General features: G+C 40.5%; 1 protein-coding gene across 1 annotated transcript in view; it reads left to right on the forward strand.

Annotated features, from left to right (window-relative positions):
• il11ra (interleukin 11 receptor subunit alpha) overlaps positions 1-16,843 on the forward strand; it is a 52,409-nt gene that overhangs the window by 19,595 nt on the left and 15,971 nt on the right. The window contains exon 2 of the mRNA XM_080510443.1: positions 14,697-14,793. Within this exon, the coding sequence (XP_080366569.1) occupies positions 14,697-14,793 (97 nt within the window). The remainder of the gene's footprint in view (positions 1-14,696; positions 14,794-16,843) is intronic.

Consider the following 16,843-nt stretch of genomic DNA (forward strand, 5'->3'; position numbering starts at 1 on the left):
GAATTGAAAGAAGTGCACCCTATGCATTGCTCTGCTTCACTACTAGAATCCAGGTCTGTAATTATCGGCAGAGAGAGAGACACTATAATTATAATCAGTTTTAATAGAGTTCACCTTTTCCTGTCAGACACGAATACATATTAAAAAAAAAACCATCCAATTATTTTGTTGATGTAAAGTTGTGAATGAAAAGCTCATGCACAGCCACTCCAGTTGATTCACGTGAACTTTTGAATTAGTAGTGACATCAATGTGACATTATTCCACCGGGGGAGTGTGTCTCGCCTGCTCCGTTCCAGTGCACCACAGCAGATCATCTAATCCACAAGTCTGATCTGACACAAGTTGGGTTTTTTTGCAGGATCCTGCAAACTCCTAGTTATGAGCTTGCTATTATCTAATCTGTAGGCCAATATAATCTATTACTTGTGTAATAGAGAAACAGTCACATTCACACCCATGAGCAATTTTAAAGTCACCGATTGGCCACAAAGCCATGATTTGGACTGTGGAAATGCACAGGGAGAAAATGCAAACTCTGCAGGAAAAGCCCCCAAGCCTAGACTGAGTGAATGTCCACACGAGAGCGCTGTTTCACGTTAACACATTGTTTTCAGCTCATCATCCACACGGTTTTAGGAAACAAGAAACTGATCCAGAGTCGGGAAATTCTAAAATGCCGGCTGGACTTTGAAGTGTGGACGGGCAAATACGCGGAAAACGGGGATGTCATTGACCCCCTCTCCTCCCCTGCTGCATTTGTTTTTATTGCATTTGGTGAGTCATAGTGCCCCCTAAAGGCCTAGCATATGTACTACACCGTGTTCGGTCACGTTCATAGTGACGTGTGGATCGATTTTGTTTTGTTTCTAATGCCGGAGAGAAAAAACATTGTTTTAGATCGTATGGACGGTGCCTTAAACTAGTAATTTCCTCACTATTAGGTGAAAGGGCTGACCACTGATTAACAACATGGCCCACATGTTGTATTTATTTTTAACCCTAACCCTTTCGCCATCAAAATGAAAAGAAAATGACACCCAATTCCATCAAATGCCTTTAAACAGCAGTACGGTTCTTCACATCCAATGGTGTTTAACACTTATGCAAGTTCAAAGTTCTATGCTGTGGTGCAACGAGCAGCCAGTGTTTTAAATCTTCGCCTTGGTTCTCTTGAAGTCTGGACCCAAGCTGTGCAGTTCAGTCCCATTAATATTACACAAGAAAGCAATAAACAAACCAGACAGCAACATACAACACTTTAGGACAGGACAGAAGTCACATTTTGTTTTACTTTGGTTGCAGTCAAGGTTTCTCCTTTTAATACAAGTTAAGCTTTGAACAACTTCTGTCGCCACCGTTTCCATTGTAATGACATGCTATCAATGGAGACAAATCACAACCTTTTTTAACATGCAGACATTCCAGTTAGCCATATTTTTGTGTGTGTATATTTATGCCCCTGTGTGTTTCTCAGCGTTGCATAAAACAGCAATCTTCAGCTATCTGCTTCATGTCTTTATAATTGCTCCCAGCAGTAGAATGGCGCCAGTCAAATATACATGGACGCGCACTGAAACGCCTACATGTGCGCACACACTGATACACATGGACTCGCAGCAGCTCATCAGAGGAGTGTGGCAAAGCAGAACTGCGTGGCGTTTGTTGGCAGGCTAACCTGCAAGCTTATTGACTTGGACTCCGCGTGTTACAGCTATCGTCGGCAACATACGAGCCAAAGTTAAGTCCTTGCATGCATTCGCCAAAGTGATTACTCAAGGTATCAAAAGACCCACCCCTAATCCAATAATTGTGGTCAGAATTGATGAATTTGTTTTGCGAGGAATCTAACTTAAAACACAGCCTTTCATTATTTGCCCCAAAACTTGGAGAAATTTATAGTTCAAGTGTTCGCCTGTCAGTTCTTTACTCTCTGTTGGGTTTTGTCATTGCTTGTAATATTTATGTATATTGGCTTTGCGGGACTAGTAATTGATCACACAAGCAGACTTGTGTACGTGTGTCCCTGTACGCCTGTGGCTGTGTCTGCCTGTATGTGAGGCTTTGTTGGATAACAGAGAGCAGATGTGGGAGGGGAGGTGGGTGTATGTTTAAAGAGCTTGTCATTGGCTCATACTGAGCAGATGTTTGTTGGGCCAGCATCTCCCTGCTGCTGCTACTACGACTCAAAATGTTCGGCTAGATTTCAGATAGTGAAGCAAGCAGTACAGAGCAGGCGCGACACTCACAGGTACACTCCGTCAGGATGTGCGATTGGACACGGCGCCCTGCTCGATGCATTGACAAAGGTTTAGGTCAGTGTGCAGACTACTAGGAGCTTCAAGTGTGGACACTATTGCTGTGGAATTTTCCAAACCACGGTTATGAAATGCTGTGGTTTATGGTAATATCCGTGTGCTGCCAGCTGAGTCCAGTTGAACGTAGTCCAAACAGTTAAGGGTAGTTAAACACAGCCAAACACGTTGAGTGGTGAGATCACATCTATGGTCGACTTTGTTTGTGGAAATGTTTCTTTTGTCACTTTCTGTGTGTTCGCTTCATTTCGTTTCTCACTGTGCATTTACAAGAACAGTGTATTGTTGTCATTGGGGCTGTACCGATCCACGTTTTATTCACTTCCTATTCCGATACCCGAATTTGGACACCTGCCGATACCAATACTATTTCAATACCAGAACCCCAAATGTAGATAGCCAAGATCATCTGAATGATTTGAATGATACATAGAAAGGACTCAAGCTGTAGTCATGGGGTGATTCCACGTTGGATACCAACGTAGTAGTTTTTGTTCATTTAGCTTAATATTGGTCTTTTATTATTTCAGTTGTTTCCAGTTTTATTATCATCTTATATACAAAGAAATAAACTCCAGAGTGTTATGGCTTGGTGACAGGTCAAGTAAAGCCCAGTAGACTGATTATCGCTTTGCTTTAGGATTATCAAGACTTAAAAAAAAAAAAAAAAAAAACACTCATTCAAAAACACAGCCATACTGTACAGTGTACCGAGTGTTGAGTTGTAGCAGATCTTGACAGAAAACTGTGGCATTTCGTGAACAATGAGTTCTGTGTGTACTGTTAGACCCCTGAATGAAGACTTCCATGGCTGCTGTTGGCAGCAGATGTGGTTCCACTGGACAGCATCTGTTTGGCCACTCTATTTGTAGTCGTTCGCCTCTCTTGCAGGAGTGCTTGTAAGCTGGAACTAAATGTCTTGGCTCTCATCAGTGATTTCATACACAAACTTTATGGAGTTGGTTACCAAGAAAAAAGAAATTGGACATATTACTGGAAGAAGAAAAAAAAACCTCTCTAACAGAAGTGACTTCAGTCATTGGCATTAAGACAATGAACTCTAAATTACAAGATTTCTTGATAATGACTCTTTGTATCTGTGAGTATTTTTAAATTTACTCTGAAAATACTAGAATTTAGACCAAGAATTGTCTTCAGTTCTAGAGTATTGATGAGAATGATTTGATTGAACTTATCTAACACTGTCATTTGTGAAGATACTTGGCTGCCCGTCTTTAAATTCCGAGTCACGACTTTCTTTTGATGCCACTTTGCAGCTCCACCATGACTTTGCATCCAGAAAAGTGAAGGTTGAAACTCTCACCGTGGTTCGCTTTAGCACATGGCGGTGTTTACTCTGGCACTGACTGCCAGGACAGATTATTTTATTTGTATTTTTTTTCTCTCATCCCTCTTAAGCAGAGCAATATACACACCTCACACCTTACCACATGCAGGAGATTGATGGTTGCCTGTGGTCGGTGTTGAAGCAGCTGTCATTTAATACAGCTCGGTTTCACTCTTCCCTCTCCATCACCACCAGCCCTCCAGTGAGAAATAACTGTGTAAAACTTAATAAGTCACCAGATGTTTTTGCATATTGCCAACTGCGGGAAGAGCAAGAGAAATTCAATGGATGCACTGTCAACAGGTGTAGATGAGAACCTCAGACGTCTGCTCAACTTTTACTGGCCATCAATTATTGATCAGCAATTGGATTTTCATCCATCCTTGTTTCCTGCAGTCAAACATGAGACACGTTTAATTAGGAATCAGATTTTTTGTTACTTCAAGATTGAAAACTGAGAGTAAGAAAAGCGATCACTAATATTTCAGATTTTTTTCCCTCCACTTTGTGATTAAGTACATTTTTATAGACAGCCTGCTTCTATCGTTTTATATTCAACCAATAAATTATTATATGTTTCTGTATCAGTTATTCAAGTTTTTTTGTCTTTATATGTAAAAATGTGTTGACAAAACCAGAAATGTCGCTAAAAATGTCTTGGTTTGTTCGGATGAACTGTTCACAACTTAGTGCCATTTAAAATATGCTCATGATGGACATAAAGAAATAAAGGATTTTCATATATTTGGACAAGAAATTTCAGAATTTGGGATTTTTACAAATGAAAAAGGAGACTTTGAAATCATTTTTTTTTTTTAAATGATGACTTGTAGTTTCATGTCATTTTGCGATTCCATTAACTGACAATGTATCATGGTTTAAGTGATGTTAAATTGTTTGTTTATGATCAAACTGAATCATGTTTGACAAACTGCAATGAGGAAGGCTGAAATCACGTGTTTACTAGTTGAAGGTGTGTGAAATGATCATTCAGTTGCTTATCACATGGGATTCTTCACCAACATTAAATTGCTCCCTCCAACACGCATGTACGCTTGCAATGCCGAGCACGACTATTCCAGACCGTGGCACATGTGTGTGAATCCGGGTGTTTACTTCAGGGTTCACCTCATTATGCATTTCAGCCTGTGTTTGTTTATACATAAGGTTGGAGGTTCTGCGTTATAGACCAGTACGCTTGCTGGATTGTATGTGTGTGTGTGTGTGTGTGTGTGTGTGTGTGTGTGTGTGTGTGTGTGTGTGTGTGTGTGTGTGTGTGTGTGTGTGTGTGTGCATGTGAATAACTGGCATATGGTAGCCATCGTGCCCTGGCGGCCGAGCTGAAGGAAATTCCAGCGTTATGGAGTTAAGGCCAAGATACTACAGCACCACACACATGCGCACACGCACACGAAACAGCACAGGTTTGTGTTTCTTGTGCCAAACCCCTGCACACAGTCATTTTTTTTTTTTTTTTCACTTTTGAAGAGACTAACAACTTGATGGAAAATGTTCTTTTCACTAACAAGCCAAAAGCTGTTTTGCATTTAATATTCCCTCTCCTTTTCTGCAAAGCACTCATCCTGCCCTATTTTGTCTCACTCTCTCACACACACACTCAGGCCTTGGTCTGTGGGTTGGCTTGGTGCTATCTCTGTACACACATGGCAGCCATTACTTTTTGTGTGTTTAGGCCTGGGCAAGAAATTGGACACAATCCCGGCAGTTTGATTGCTGGATAGCGCGAGCATGCATTAGTATCTGTCGTGGGCTTTAGTCTGGTTTGCAATATCCACCATGGCTTCATATATATTTATGCCAGCCTATCTTTTGTCCATTTGTCATTCCGCGTGTGGTTGAAGGAGCATTGAGTCCAACTATGTGTTCAGCCGCATTAGCAGCCTCTGCCATCATGGCCTCCATGATGCTCCTATTTCATTGAATAAGCCAAAAACACTTCCACAGTTTAAACTTATTATAATTATGACAAAGCACTGATTGTATAGCAGCCATGAAACTATTGCCAGACCTGCGATGATGGCTGATTGATCAGTAAAGGATTTCACCGCCCTCCCGGCTTCTCCTTCCTTGGTAACAGATGTCCTTGTACTTGTTCCTCAGGAACATGGCCTCTCATTTTTCCACTTCAGCGGCGTCCTTATCGCTTGTGCACTTAAGACCTATCACCACCGGATGGTGGAGACTACCGGACCTTTTTTCTGGACAGCAACACCACTTATCGTTCTCTCGATGTGTCTTTGTTGCTGACACTGCCAGATACATGTACTGTGAGCTTTTATATCTTCATGCAGTAGCCGGTCATGGCACTTCTATCCTTCTTATCCTTTCACCTTTCCAAGTATGTGGCCATGGCACGTCGGTTTGGTGCTGCCAAGTAAAATATTTGAGTGCGACAGAAAGAGGGAACAAGACAAAGGATGAACGGACAAACACAGCAGCTGAAAAAGGAAAATGTAATTGGTCAGATGAGAGAGATAGTTTTATGTAAATCTCATTTTCATTGATTTTAGCAAGTGCAGAAAAACGGTCGAGAAGAAAGTTCAGGCTGGAGTTGGAGGAGACAAGTGCCAGGGCTGATGTGTGACAGACGGATAGCAATACGAGTCAAAAGCAAGATTTACAATAAAGTATGTGATAATCAGAGACAACATTGTTAAACGTGTTAGTCAAAATTGAACCAGCTGCATAAAGAGTGTGTCAGAAATGTGCTGCATTGATAAAATGTCCTTTTCTTGCATCTAGTCTGGGCGAACATAAATTGCAAAGATGGACATCTCTCTCATTGTAGCCTAGCGTGTGGAGCACATTTCCAGGTGCACCAGCAGCAGTGTGTGCTTCACTTATATGTTTACACAGAAGGCGTTGAAGCATAGTGTTGAACAGACTGTTGTCAGGTATGCCTGTAAAATAGACAGAAATAGACTGGATGGTGAAAATGATGCTTGAAGTTGTGGTTGAAGTCCTCATAAAGAACAGGAAGTCGGTGCTTTTGGCTAAATTTAGAGCAGAGTAACTCCCATACAACTACTGTGAGTGAGACATTTTTAATTGATCAATATAGAATGTTTATTTTTTGCTACTAAACTTCTACTGTGTGTATTTTCCATATGATAAGGTTTTGAACAACGGTGAAGTGACTACAATGAAAAACACATAATGATGATTTTTAGGAAAATACACTTGATGATTAATGCCTCTATAGAAGCAAATAAACTCATTTAAATGCAAGTTCATAATGATAACAATAATAATAATTGTAATGATCATAATACAAAGAAGAAGAAGGTTATTAAAGTCTTATTTTTAATTTGTCAATTTTAAGTGAATGTTTATTAATTAAAAAAAAACAAGTTGAGCTCCATATCAATGCTGCACAAGGCGCACACGGCAATTTTGTGTCTTATCTTTTGTTGTTACGTGTTCTAGCACACGCACACGCACACGCACACACACACACACACACACACACACACACACACACACACACACACACACACACACACACACACACACACACACACGCACACACACACACACACACACACACACACACACACACACACACACACACACACACACACACACACGGGCGCACATCACGTCAGTCAGCAGCGTTGTTGTCGCCTTGAAAGGTCAGGCAAACAGGGTGTGCAGAAATTGCCATGGTGACCAGTACAAACACCACAGCCTTTGTAATCCTTCCTCCTCCATGCTGGCCGGCCGTGCCTGTGTGGTTGATTCAGTGTGCGCACACACATTACCACTGTGTGCCCTTTCGCTGCCTCTCAAGCACGTATGGATGCTCAGGTTAGATAACCCCTCAGTAAGTCTTGACCTGTCCTGAAACGCACACACATGAAGACACTAATGACCATCGGGGGGGGGGCTAAATTGCACATCAGTCTTTGTTAATCATTCATTGATGACAGCCCATCCTCGTGAACAGGACATCCTGTAATAATGTGTTTTGTCGCCACACTGCAAAAACAGTGTGTGTGCATGTCTGTGTGGAGGTGGAAAATTAGGTTAAGAAAGACTACTTACATGTTTGTGAATTGTTAAGTGCCCATCTTTTGTCCTGTTTTGTTCATTTTAGCTCAGTCCCCTTGGTTCTTCCTGCCTTCTCTCTTTTCCCTTTTTGTAGTCCCCCCCCCCCCCCCCCCCCCCTTCTCTGTCTCGTTTTCTGTCTTGTAAAACAGAATGAATGTGCAGTGGCATGCCAGAGTTTTGGTGAATCACCATGTTGGATCTCACTGTCACAGAGAAGGCTGGCTAATAGAGACCCATTTTGGATTGGATTACTCATTGTCAGTGTGCACACACATCATTTTACGAGGTCCTTTTTTTGTCATCAAATCCAAAAGAGGAAAAAAAAAAAAATCTGCCTACTCTGCACAGCCCTGTTTCTAATTTCATTATTTCTTTTCTCAGTACCTCACGGCACAGCCAATGTACCTAGACTTTGACCTTTGTATCCTTCATGATGGAATGTTTTTTTTTCCCTTTTGGGATTTCTTTTTTTTTTTACTTTTACTTTTTGTATGGTTCTATTGTGGATTTGTGAAGTTTTCCAAAACAGGAGTGATTTTTTTAAAAAATATTTTCAGGAGAAAATAGTGGGTTTGTAGGGACTTGGAACATCTGTTGTTTTACATCTTCTGACTTTTTGTCCCTGTGCGAATTCTTGCTTCACGGGTGCATCCTAGTGACAATATCCATGGCTACATTCCCCCTGTCTGCTCCTGCTCCTGCTGGAAGAGTTACTCTTGAAAGGTGACTGGTGAGGGTGAGTCAGAGAATAGGCTCGTGAGAACATGCACACAACACCATCGAAAGAAAGAAACTGGAGAACCTCACTGTGGTCCTCTATTCGTCTACTCTTGGCTATCGCTTGATAGATTTTATTCATGTGAATTATTTTTCATAGTAGGCTGAATAAGCGCCGCACCACAGGTACCTCAGGGGCATTGCAGCACACATCCAACATGTTCACGTAAGATGAAAGGTGAGCTTTTTGTATTAAAGCATCAGAAAGTGCCTAAAGGAAAGGGGTTTGTGTTAATATCTGCTTTCCATTGATTCCAGTAGTTATTCTCTAACAGAGCTGCACCAATATCACACTTTCAGAACTTTGTCTGGTTTAAAACAAAGCAAAAATACACAGGATGAGGACGTCATTTAATGCGTTGAATGTGATCTCAAAAGACAGTTTTTACTCAAATGAACTAATATAATGCAATTCAGAGGTGCAACCATTGATCATCTGATAGTAATTGAATCTGCCAAGTGCTTTTTAAAGCTTCAGGTGGATTTTTCTGAGTTAATTTATGCAATATTTAGCAAATAGTACAATGGATGCATGGTTAAATCTTCTGACAAACTTTAGAAAAATGTTGATTATGAAAATAGACATAATGTGTGAATGTCTACTTTCTCCAACTTTCCACTGCACTATTTTCAAACTAGTGGCGACAAGCTGCATGACAGTTCAATAACTGTAGACATTAATTAAACACTTCTTGGTTTAACTGACATTTACTTGTTGTGCCAACTAGTATTGAGTTAAATAATCTAAGTGTACATATCCCATATAAGAACTAAGGATAAGAAACTGAAACGGTGTTTCAAGTCACTGGGAATTGTGGTTATTCTTTTGCAGCTGTGCAGACCTACTGCAGTCATAACAATAATAATTAACCTACGAAATGATTGGCTCATTATAAAACCTTCATTATTCTTTCAGCGGGCTTGACTCTTAGTCATAACTGTTGAATAAATTGGTATGCCTGCATAGCCCGGGTACAGGCTGAGAGTATCTTTTAACACTGCAGTCAAGCTGCCAAAAACAGCTGCTTTGCCCAAACACATAATTTTTTATCATCATTACATCTGTGTATATAGATTTCATTTTAAAAGCATCTATTCTGTAAGCAGAGGAGTGCCACTGATGCTGTTCATTAATATTTATCCCATTTCTGTTGAAAAAGTCCATCCGGTAATGAATTGATAAATGAACTGCTGTTTATTAAAAGAGGACAGATTAACATTTAGCTCTCAGGAGGCAGTATTGTTTTCAAGCATTTGAGAAAGAGCATTACGGATCTGCGTACACGTGTTTATCGGACCTTGTACCGAACTGGTATTAGAGGTGGCGTCTAAACAGGAAAAACATGAGCGCAGATGGAAAAAATACACCTTTCAAGGCTGTCAAGGGGAGTTGGTGATAAGAGCCTTCAAAGGGGAAATCAATGGACTTGAATGAAGGGAATGGAAGTCGAGGATAGCTGCAAATCAGGTATGAGAAGAGGCAGCTTGCATTCAGGAATCTGTGGCTGATCAGTGCAAAATAAAGGAGTGATTTGTTATAAACCATGACATGGTTGTGTTTACTGAACCTTGAACGATTTGGCATTTGAGGGATGGAAAAGCCAAGGACTCACTGCTGAGTGGGGGGGAAAAAACCCCCCCACAGTTTCAAGGACTTAAAAAGTAAAGCGACAGGTTGAATTTGGTGGACAGTACTGCCATAAGGCCAAGCTTTGCAGGGAATCAATTTTCCTTTTATTGCTCAACAAATATTTACAGCTTTTTTTTTTTTGTGCAATTCAAAAGTTCACCAGTGTACCCTTTGGATTGCAAGAACAGAATGTACTGCAAGGAAGAAAGCAAAAGAAAGCACAGAGAGAGGGAAAGCAAGAGGAATGTAAGCAAGTGGAGGAGCGAGCTGTCTGCGAGTTTTAAATTTGCTGAGTGTGCTGTGTGAAGTTACAGTGGCGAATGTAACACTGCTGTGCTACATCATAAGACACCAGTGGAAATTGAGAGTCCCTCGCGTCTCCTTTGCTGGGTTTTCCAAGAACTTTTATTTTTTGGGAGATGTGACTTGGGGAGCCACGGCTACATAGTCTTTCTTTTCAAGAGTTTGGCAGATACACTAGCACTTCACTGAAAAAGAGAGATGACATAACTCTCTGCAAAACCTTTGGCGTCTTTTATCTAATACATGTATTGTTTTACTTTGGAAATCCTAAATGTGTGTATTTTTTTGCAGTGGGGGTCAACATATTTCATACTTAACTGAGCTTGAGCTTAGATAGTCAAAGCTGAGTTGTGAAGAAAGTAATAAAACAAAAGGATATTACATAATTGTTTTGTGTTATCGCACCTCCATCTTAAAATGCATATTCCACATCTAGTAGTCAACATGACTTGATGTTTGTGAGCTGTTTGGCTACTTGAATGATTTGAATGATTCCTCTTTCAGTTTTTCACGCGTGACAGTTTTGTCTGCGTTGTGAAATACTATAACAGTATTTGATCGAGGCTGATTTTGGTTCATCACCACAATTCAAAATCCATAGTCATAACAGCTGTTTTAGTCAATGCTTTTCATTGAACATTGTTGTGGGTTTTTGTCTTCCTGGTGCAACTTTTGCAGTTGCGGAGTTGCTCTTGCTGAGAGTGATGTCCCTCATTATTTCACCCGACACACTGTTAATAGGCTTCTAAATCTCAACAAACACATGGTCAGCGTCGCTCAGATGTTGACAGACTCAAGGCACTTGTACTAGCCAAACATGAAAAGATGACTGTGTTTCTTTTATGGTTTAAACAAACAGATAATCTCTCTGGTAAAGATACCAACAGGCAGAGGTTTATTTTCAGTCAGCTCCAGTGTATGTTTCAAAGGGCTTTCTTGAAAACTTCAAAAGGCCAGTTTGTTTATGAAGCCCGTGTCACACAGAACATTCGCCTTAATGCTGCACTGGGTACGGCCTGTGTAGACAAACCTACAGTATCATCCAATGTTGTCATTTATTTTTACAAGGAGGATGAATTGTGACGTGTGTGATTCTAACCGACTCAATACTCATTTATTTGGTACCTACTTGGGTCCATTTAAGTTTTAAAGGCCAGAGAGGAAAACCTCGCTACTAAATGAATGCATACGAACAAGAAGTGCTCCTGTACTGATCAGCCTCCCAACTCACCACTCGTTCTGCTTTCTTTGAAGGACCTTGGAGAAAATCCTGGTTGCATGGTACAAATGAAAAAGAAGCTCCCGCTGCTTTGTGATGACTTCATCCAACCATTAGTCATCCCACAGAAGATGTCTCATTCGCTTTATGCAGATATATGACATTGAACAGTCTCCAAAGTTAAGTATATGGAAGCATAGCCTCATTGAAAGACACGATTCTTGAAGTATTTTGACCCCTTTTTTTCTTTGACGCGCTGCATCGTCGCTGTCGGCGGAATGTCTGATACCTTTCACTTTCAGCATGCACGGCTTCAGCATTACCATGGCAAACAGTGTCATTTTTACCAAACAATAGACTCATTCTGTGCTCATTGATGCTTAACAGGATGTTTTACAGCAGTTGATGCGTCATTAATGATGCACTCTTTCTTTCCTGGCTGTACAAGGTCGACATCTTTTTGACGTACATTCTTTATACCAGTGAGTTTAATCTGTGTGTTTGTATAGCCACTGCACTTTAAATTGTTCAGCATTATAAATCCGCTTTTACTGTACTTGTGGAGCATGTTTTCTCATGATTTGAATTTTCCTTTTCTCAAAGTTGTAGAAGTCATGCATAACATTTGGCTCTCCCTCGTATGAGAAGGGTTAAAACCTCATTGGACATGATTTCAGTGAGTCTGGAAATAAGAGACGTGTTGGACGGTATAATCTGTTAGTCGAGTAGTTGTGTCAAGCAGATTCAGGTTGCAGGTTTGATTGCTGTTGCAACATTTCAACACTTTTTGAGGTACCGCCTCACACATGCTGCTAATGTTCACTTGTTGTTTGTACGACTACATATCAAGTTTTACTGTTTTTGTTTCAGAAATGTTTTGGTCCACTTTAGTATCGGTCGTTAGGTAAGAAATAAATCGCATCTCCACAAGTGATCCAGATGATGGCGTAGTAAATGTACACTTTATTAGAGAAGCTTTGTTAAATTCAAGACTGAACAGCATACACTGCATTTGTTGTTATGACTTAATCCCTTTTGTGCATGCGTACAACAATGTACTATGACCGTAGTGTCCATGCAGTGGCAGCGTTTCAAAACAGTCTGAGCATTTTCCAACATTTTCACTTTGGCAGCTGACATTTTTCCAGAAGTTATGTTTCCAGTAACCCCAAGCGCCATTGTTGTGTAATTGGACACCCGAGACGTAACAAACATTTTCTGTTCAAACAGAGCCGAAGTAATATTTTGGTCGTCCAAAGCCAAGGTCACGGCGGCCCAATATGTACCCAATGTTTTTCAGTGATATATCCCAGGACACTTCATATCTTTTACTGTTTACCTCTGCAGAGAAGGTTATAAAATCACCTGTGTTTGTTTGTCTGTTTATATTGTCTGTCTGTTAACAGGATATCTCAAAAACTAATGTGCGGGTCATTGTGAAAATTGGTACACAAGTGCAGTTGGATCAAATGAGACCATTACATTTCGGTGGTGATCCGGATCAAAATAAGTGTTACTATTGAAAATGTTCATTTCACAGTATATTGTGTTATCTTGTTTTGTTTGAAATTATGAAATAAAATCATGGGATCACCAAACTACCTAAATGAATAAAGGCAGTTGATCTGGATGTGGAACATGTGTCCTTGTCTACCCTTGGCGAGAAATCTCTGATTGTTGTTGTTGCTATGCATAGTATGTTATATTAACCACATATGTGAGTTTAGAAGGATTTATTTTAACTTAGCTGGTGCAGAGGAACATACAACCTCCATCTCAGCGATCTCTGTACAGTCGGAATATTCTTCTTTGTATCCTCCTTATTCCTCCTGTAGTAAATGTCCTGCTCTCAAAATTACAAGCGACACAGTTTGAGAGGGCAAAAAAGATCACAATAACATCACATGTGTAAAATCATTGTGAACGCAGACCCTTTCATCTGCAGCCAAGTTTTGCTTGATGCGTCAAGCTTATTGCAGGCGATTGTTACAATCCTTCAGCGTCAAACAGCAGGATTTATAGGTGGGTATCCAAAGTGGCACAGTTGTTCATGTTTCATGTCACGCCTGTATTTACTTGATCCCAGACATCGAGGACAAGATCTGTCAGTATCTCGTGGTAAATTATATAACAGGTTTTTTTTTTTTTTCTTCACTGCCAAGCTATGAACTCATTTAACACCGCCCATTTAAAAAGCAGTGACCAGCAGTGCAAGCATTACTTTTCGACTCCTGTTGGTTAGTTGGACCCAAAACAAACCAAAGAATAAATAATAAATCAGAAACTCTTTACTTTACCCAATGCACCATATAACCAAGCGCTTTTTGTAGTAAGCTGAATTGAAATGAGATGCAAGCTGTATTAAACAGGACCAGGCTATTTATTGAGTAATTGTAATAATAACAAACACACTTTTCAGTGTGGTCATATTATTCTTTGGTGATTTTGGTTAAATGTGATTGAAGATGTGTTACGTGGCTTCATAGAACAAGACCTCAAGAATGATTTTGCGTCCAACTCGAGTGGAACCGGAGCTTTAGTATTCCGAGAAACTGAATAACAAGAGCCAACTAAAATACAACAAAATACAACATTTCCAACATATTTTCCTTTTTTGTTTTACTTAATAAATATGCTTTCAATACTTGCACTCAACAGTTCCACCAGTCAGACACAAAGGCCAACATCTGTCTTGACTAACGTCTTTGCATTTTCGCAACATTCAGTTTGTTGTACAGAACTGACAATAGTCAGACACAGTGTGAAGTGGCTGAATGCATTTTCGTGTTTTCCTGCTTTTTATTCTTTGGTTGGTAGTTCCTGTGGGGAGGAAATTGACCAAAGTGATAGGAAATTTCCCTCCATACCCATTTTCTTCTACAGGATGAGCAGAATTATGATGGCGGTAATACCGCTGCTGTTGCTGCTGATGTTCATGTCGACTGACAAACCGTTCAGGCTCTAAAATAACTCCTAATCATGCATTATGCTGCCTCCTTTCCTGACTTGCGCTCTCTCTTTCTCTTTGTGCAGATGCCAGGCCTTTTGTCCAGTCCTGTGTGTCTGACAGTCATCTGGTTTTTATCTTGGTCACTGTGTTCCAGTCGTGCTCAGATTTGGACTGATGAAGGTAATACACACACACACACACACACACACACACACACACACACACACACACACACACACACACACACACACACACACACACACACACACACACACACACACACACACACACACACACACACACACACACACACACACACACACACACACACGCACGCTGCATTTGCACCACCACGCAAAGAGGCAAAAGTATGAGAAAATAATGCATTTTCAAAGGCACGAGCACAAACTCGTGCACGCGGACACATTCTGTAAAGGATCAGCCGTGGGTTCCTTTGGGAACTACTTTAGAACTTATCTTGACTCAAAGTGCTTGGGCTATCTGCAGCTACTGCAGCGGTGTCCAATATTTTAAGTGGAAACATTCGCATTTACCATAAATCTGTGACACATGCTTAAAAAAAAATAAAAAAAACGACTCTCACACGTCGATAATTTTTAGGATCTTATTTCTGCTGGTTGATTCTGAATTGGAATAGAAGTTTTTTTTGTTTTTCCTTTACAAACAAGAAGCACATTGTTTGAGCTCACCTCAGAGAACTCTATGGGATTGAGGATGCTTTTCTTCTTCTTTTTCTTTCTTTCTTTCTTTCTTTCTTTCTTTCTTTCTTTCTTTCTTTCTTTCTTTCTTTCTTTCTTTCTTTCTTTCTTCCCTTCTCTCTCCATCACATTTCAATCTCTGTTTTCTCCTTTATTAAATAATTCTCTCTGTCTTCCTTTCAGTCTTTCTATTCGCTCTCGTTTTCTTCCAAATTAGCCACATTAATCATTCCACTAAAAAGAAGGACTTGCTCGCAGATCTTCAGGCGAAACTGTCAACACTTTCCCCCTCCTCATCTATTTCACCCCACAGCAGCTCCAGATTCCTTGTTTTTTATTGTTTGGAAAGTCCTAAGTTTCATCCAGTTTGCAAATTCTGTGGCCATCTGATTTCAATGTCAGAGGAAACCTGCAGCCCCAGCATGTGCTTGTCCGCGCAAGCACTGCACAGTGTGTGTGCGTGCGCGTACACATGTGATTTTTAATGTTTTGTGTGTGTCGGCGTGCACGGGTCTGGGCGCCTTCTGGCCAGAGGCAGAATCAGATATGAGTGGAACGCTGCGGGTTTGGGGAATAATGTACTCCACTGCCAATAAAACATGAATACACACATTCAGACCAGCCAAGTCTTTACACCGCACCAAGGCTTCAGGTAGCATACACACACACACACACACACACACACACACACGTGTGTGTGTGTGTGTGTTTGATGGTTAAACGGAGAAAGGAAAAATGGTGAAAGAGGTATTGTATATGTAGTTTGATAGCGGGAAAGAGTGACAGATGGTGAAACAATACTGTAGTAGACTGTAATAATATAAAACCACGATTAGTGGCATTGAAATGCGAAATGTCTTTATTGATTTTTCTCCACCAAAACCTGAGCTGATCAGACGACGGCTTGAATGCCGAATTGTTTAAAAGTGACATGCTACTCCCAAAGCACAACAGCAACCGTTTTTGATAGCTGTTTAATGGTTAAATATATCATTAACAGTTTCCTAACACGTCAAAGCTGTGATCAATGGTGCAAATGACAAACCTGACGCTCTGAGACGAATGTTCACTTTTTTTCGGGGGGAGTGAGAAGCTGACTCACAGCCCGATAATAGTCACCCCATTGTTTGGCCGAATCATTTTTCTTGTTGACTTTAAAGTATTAATCCATTGTTTTATTAGTAAAGCCATCTGGTGTTTGATATTTAATCCTGTTAAATTCATCTAAAAAGAATTTCTGTCGTCTTCTCCATCATGAAGTTCAAAGTGTCTCTAACATGTTCAGCTATGTAAACACTCTTAAGATGTCGCCATATTCTTAGATACTCACTTTAAATAGAGCTACAATTTGAAGCCAGGTATGTATGTTTGGTTTTGGAGAGCTCACATCACCTCACCGTAGATTTCCATATGTGGTCATCCGCTCCAGGCAGAGCGCATTAAAGATACAGCTGGAAGGTTGATGAGGCTGATTTGATTGTGATAACCTCATGTCGGTCAGCCGTCCAAAG

This window comes from Blennius ocellaris (assembly GCF_963422515.1).
Source record: "Blennius ocellaris genome assembly, chromosome: 15".
Lineage (NCBI taxonomy): Eukaryota > Metazoa > Chordata > Actinopteri > Blenniiformes > Blenniidae > Blennius > Blennius ocellaris.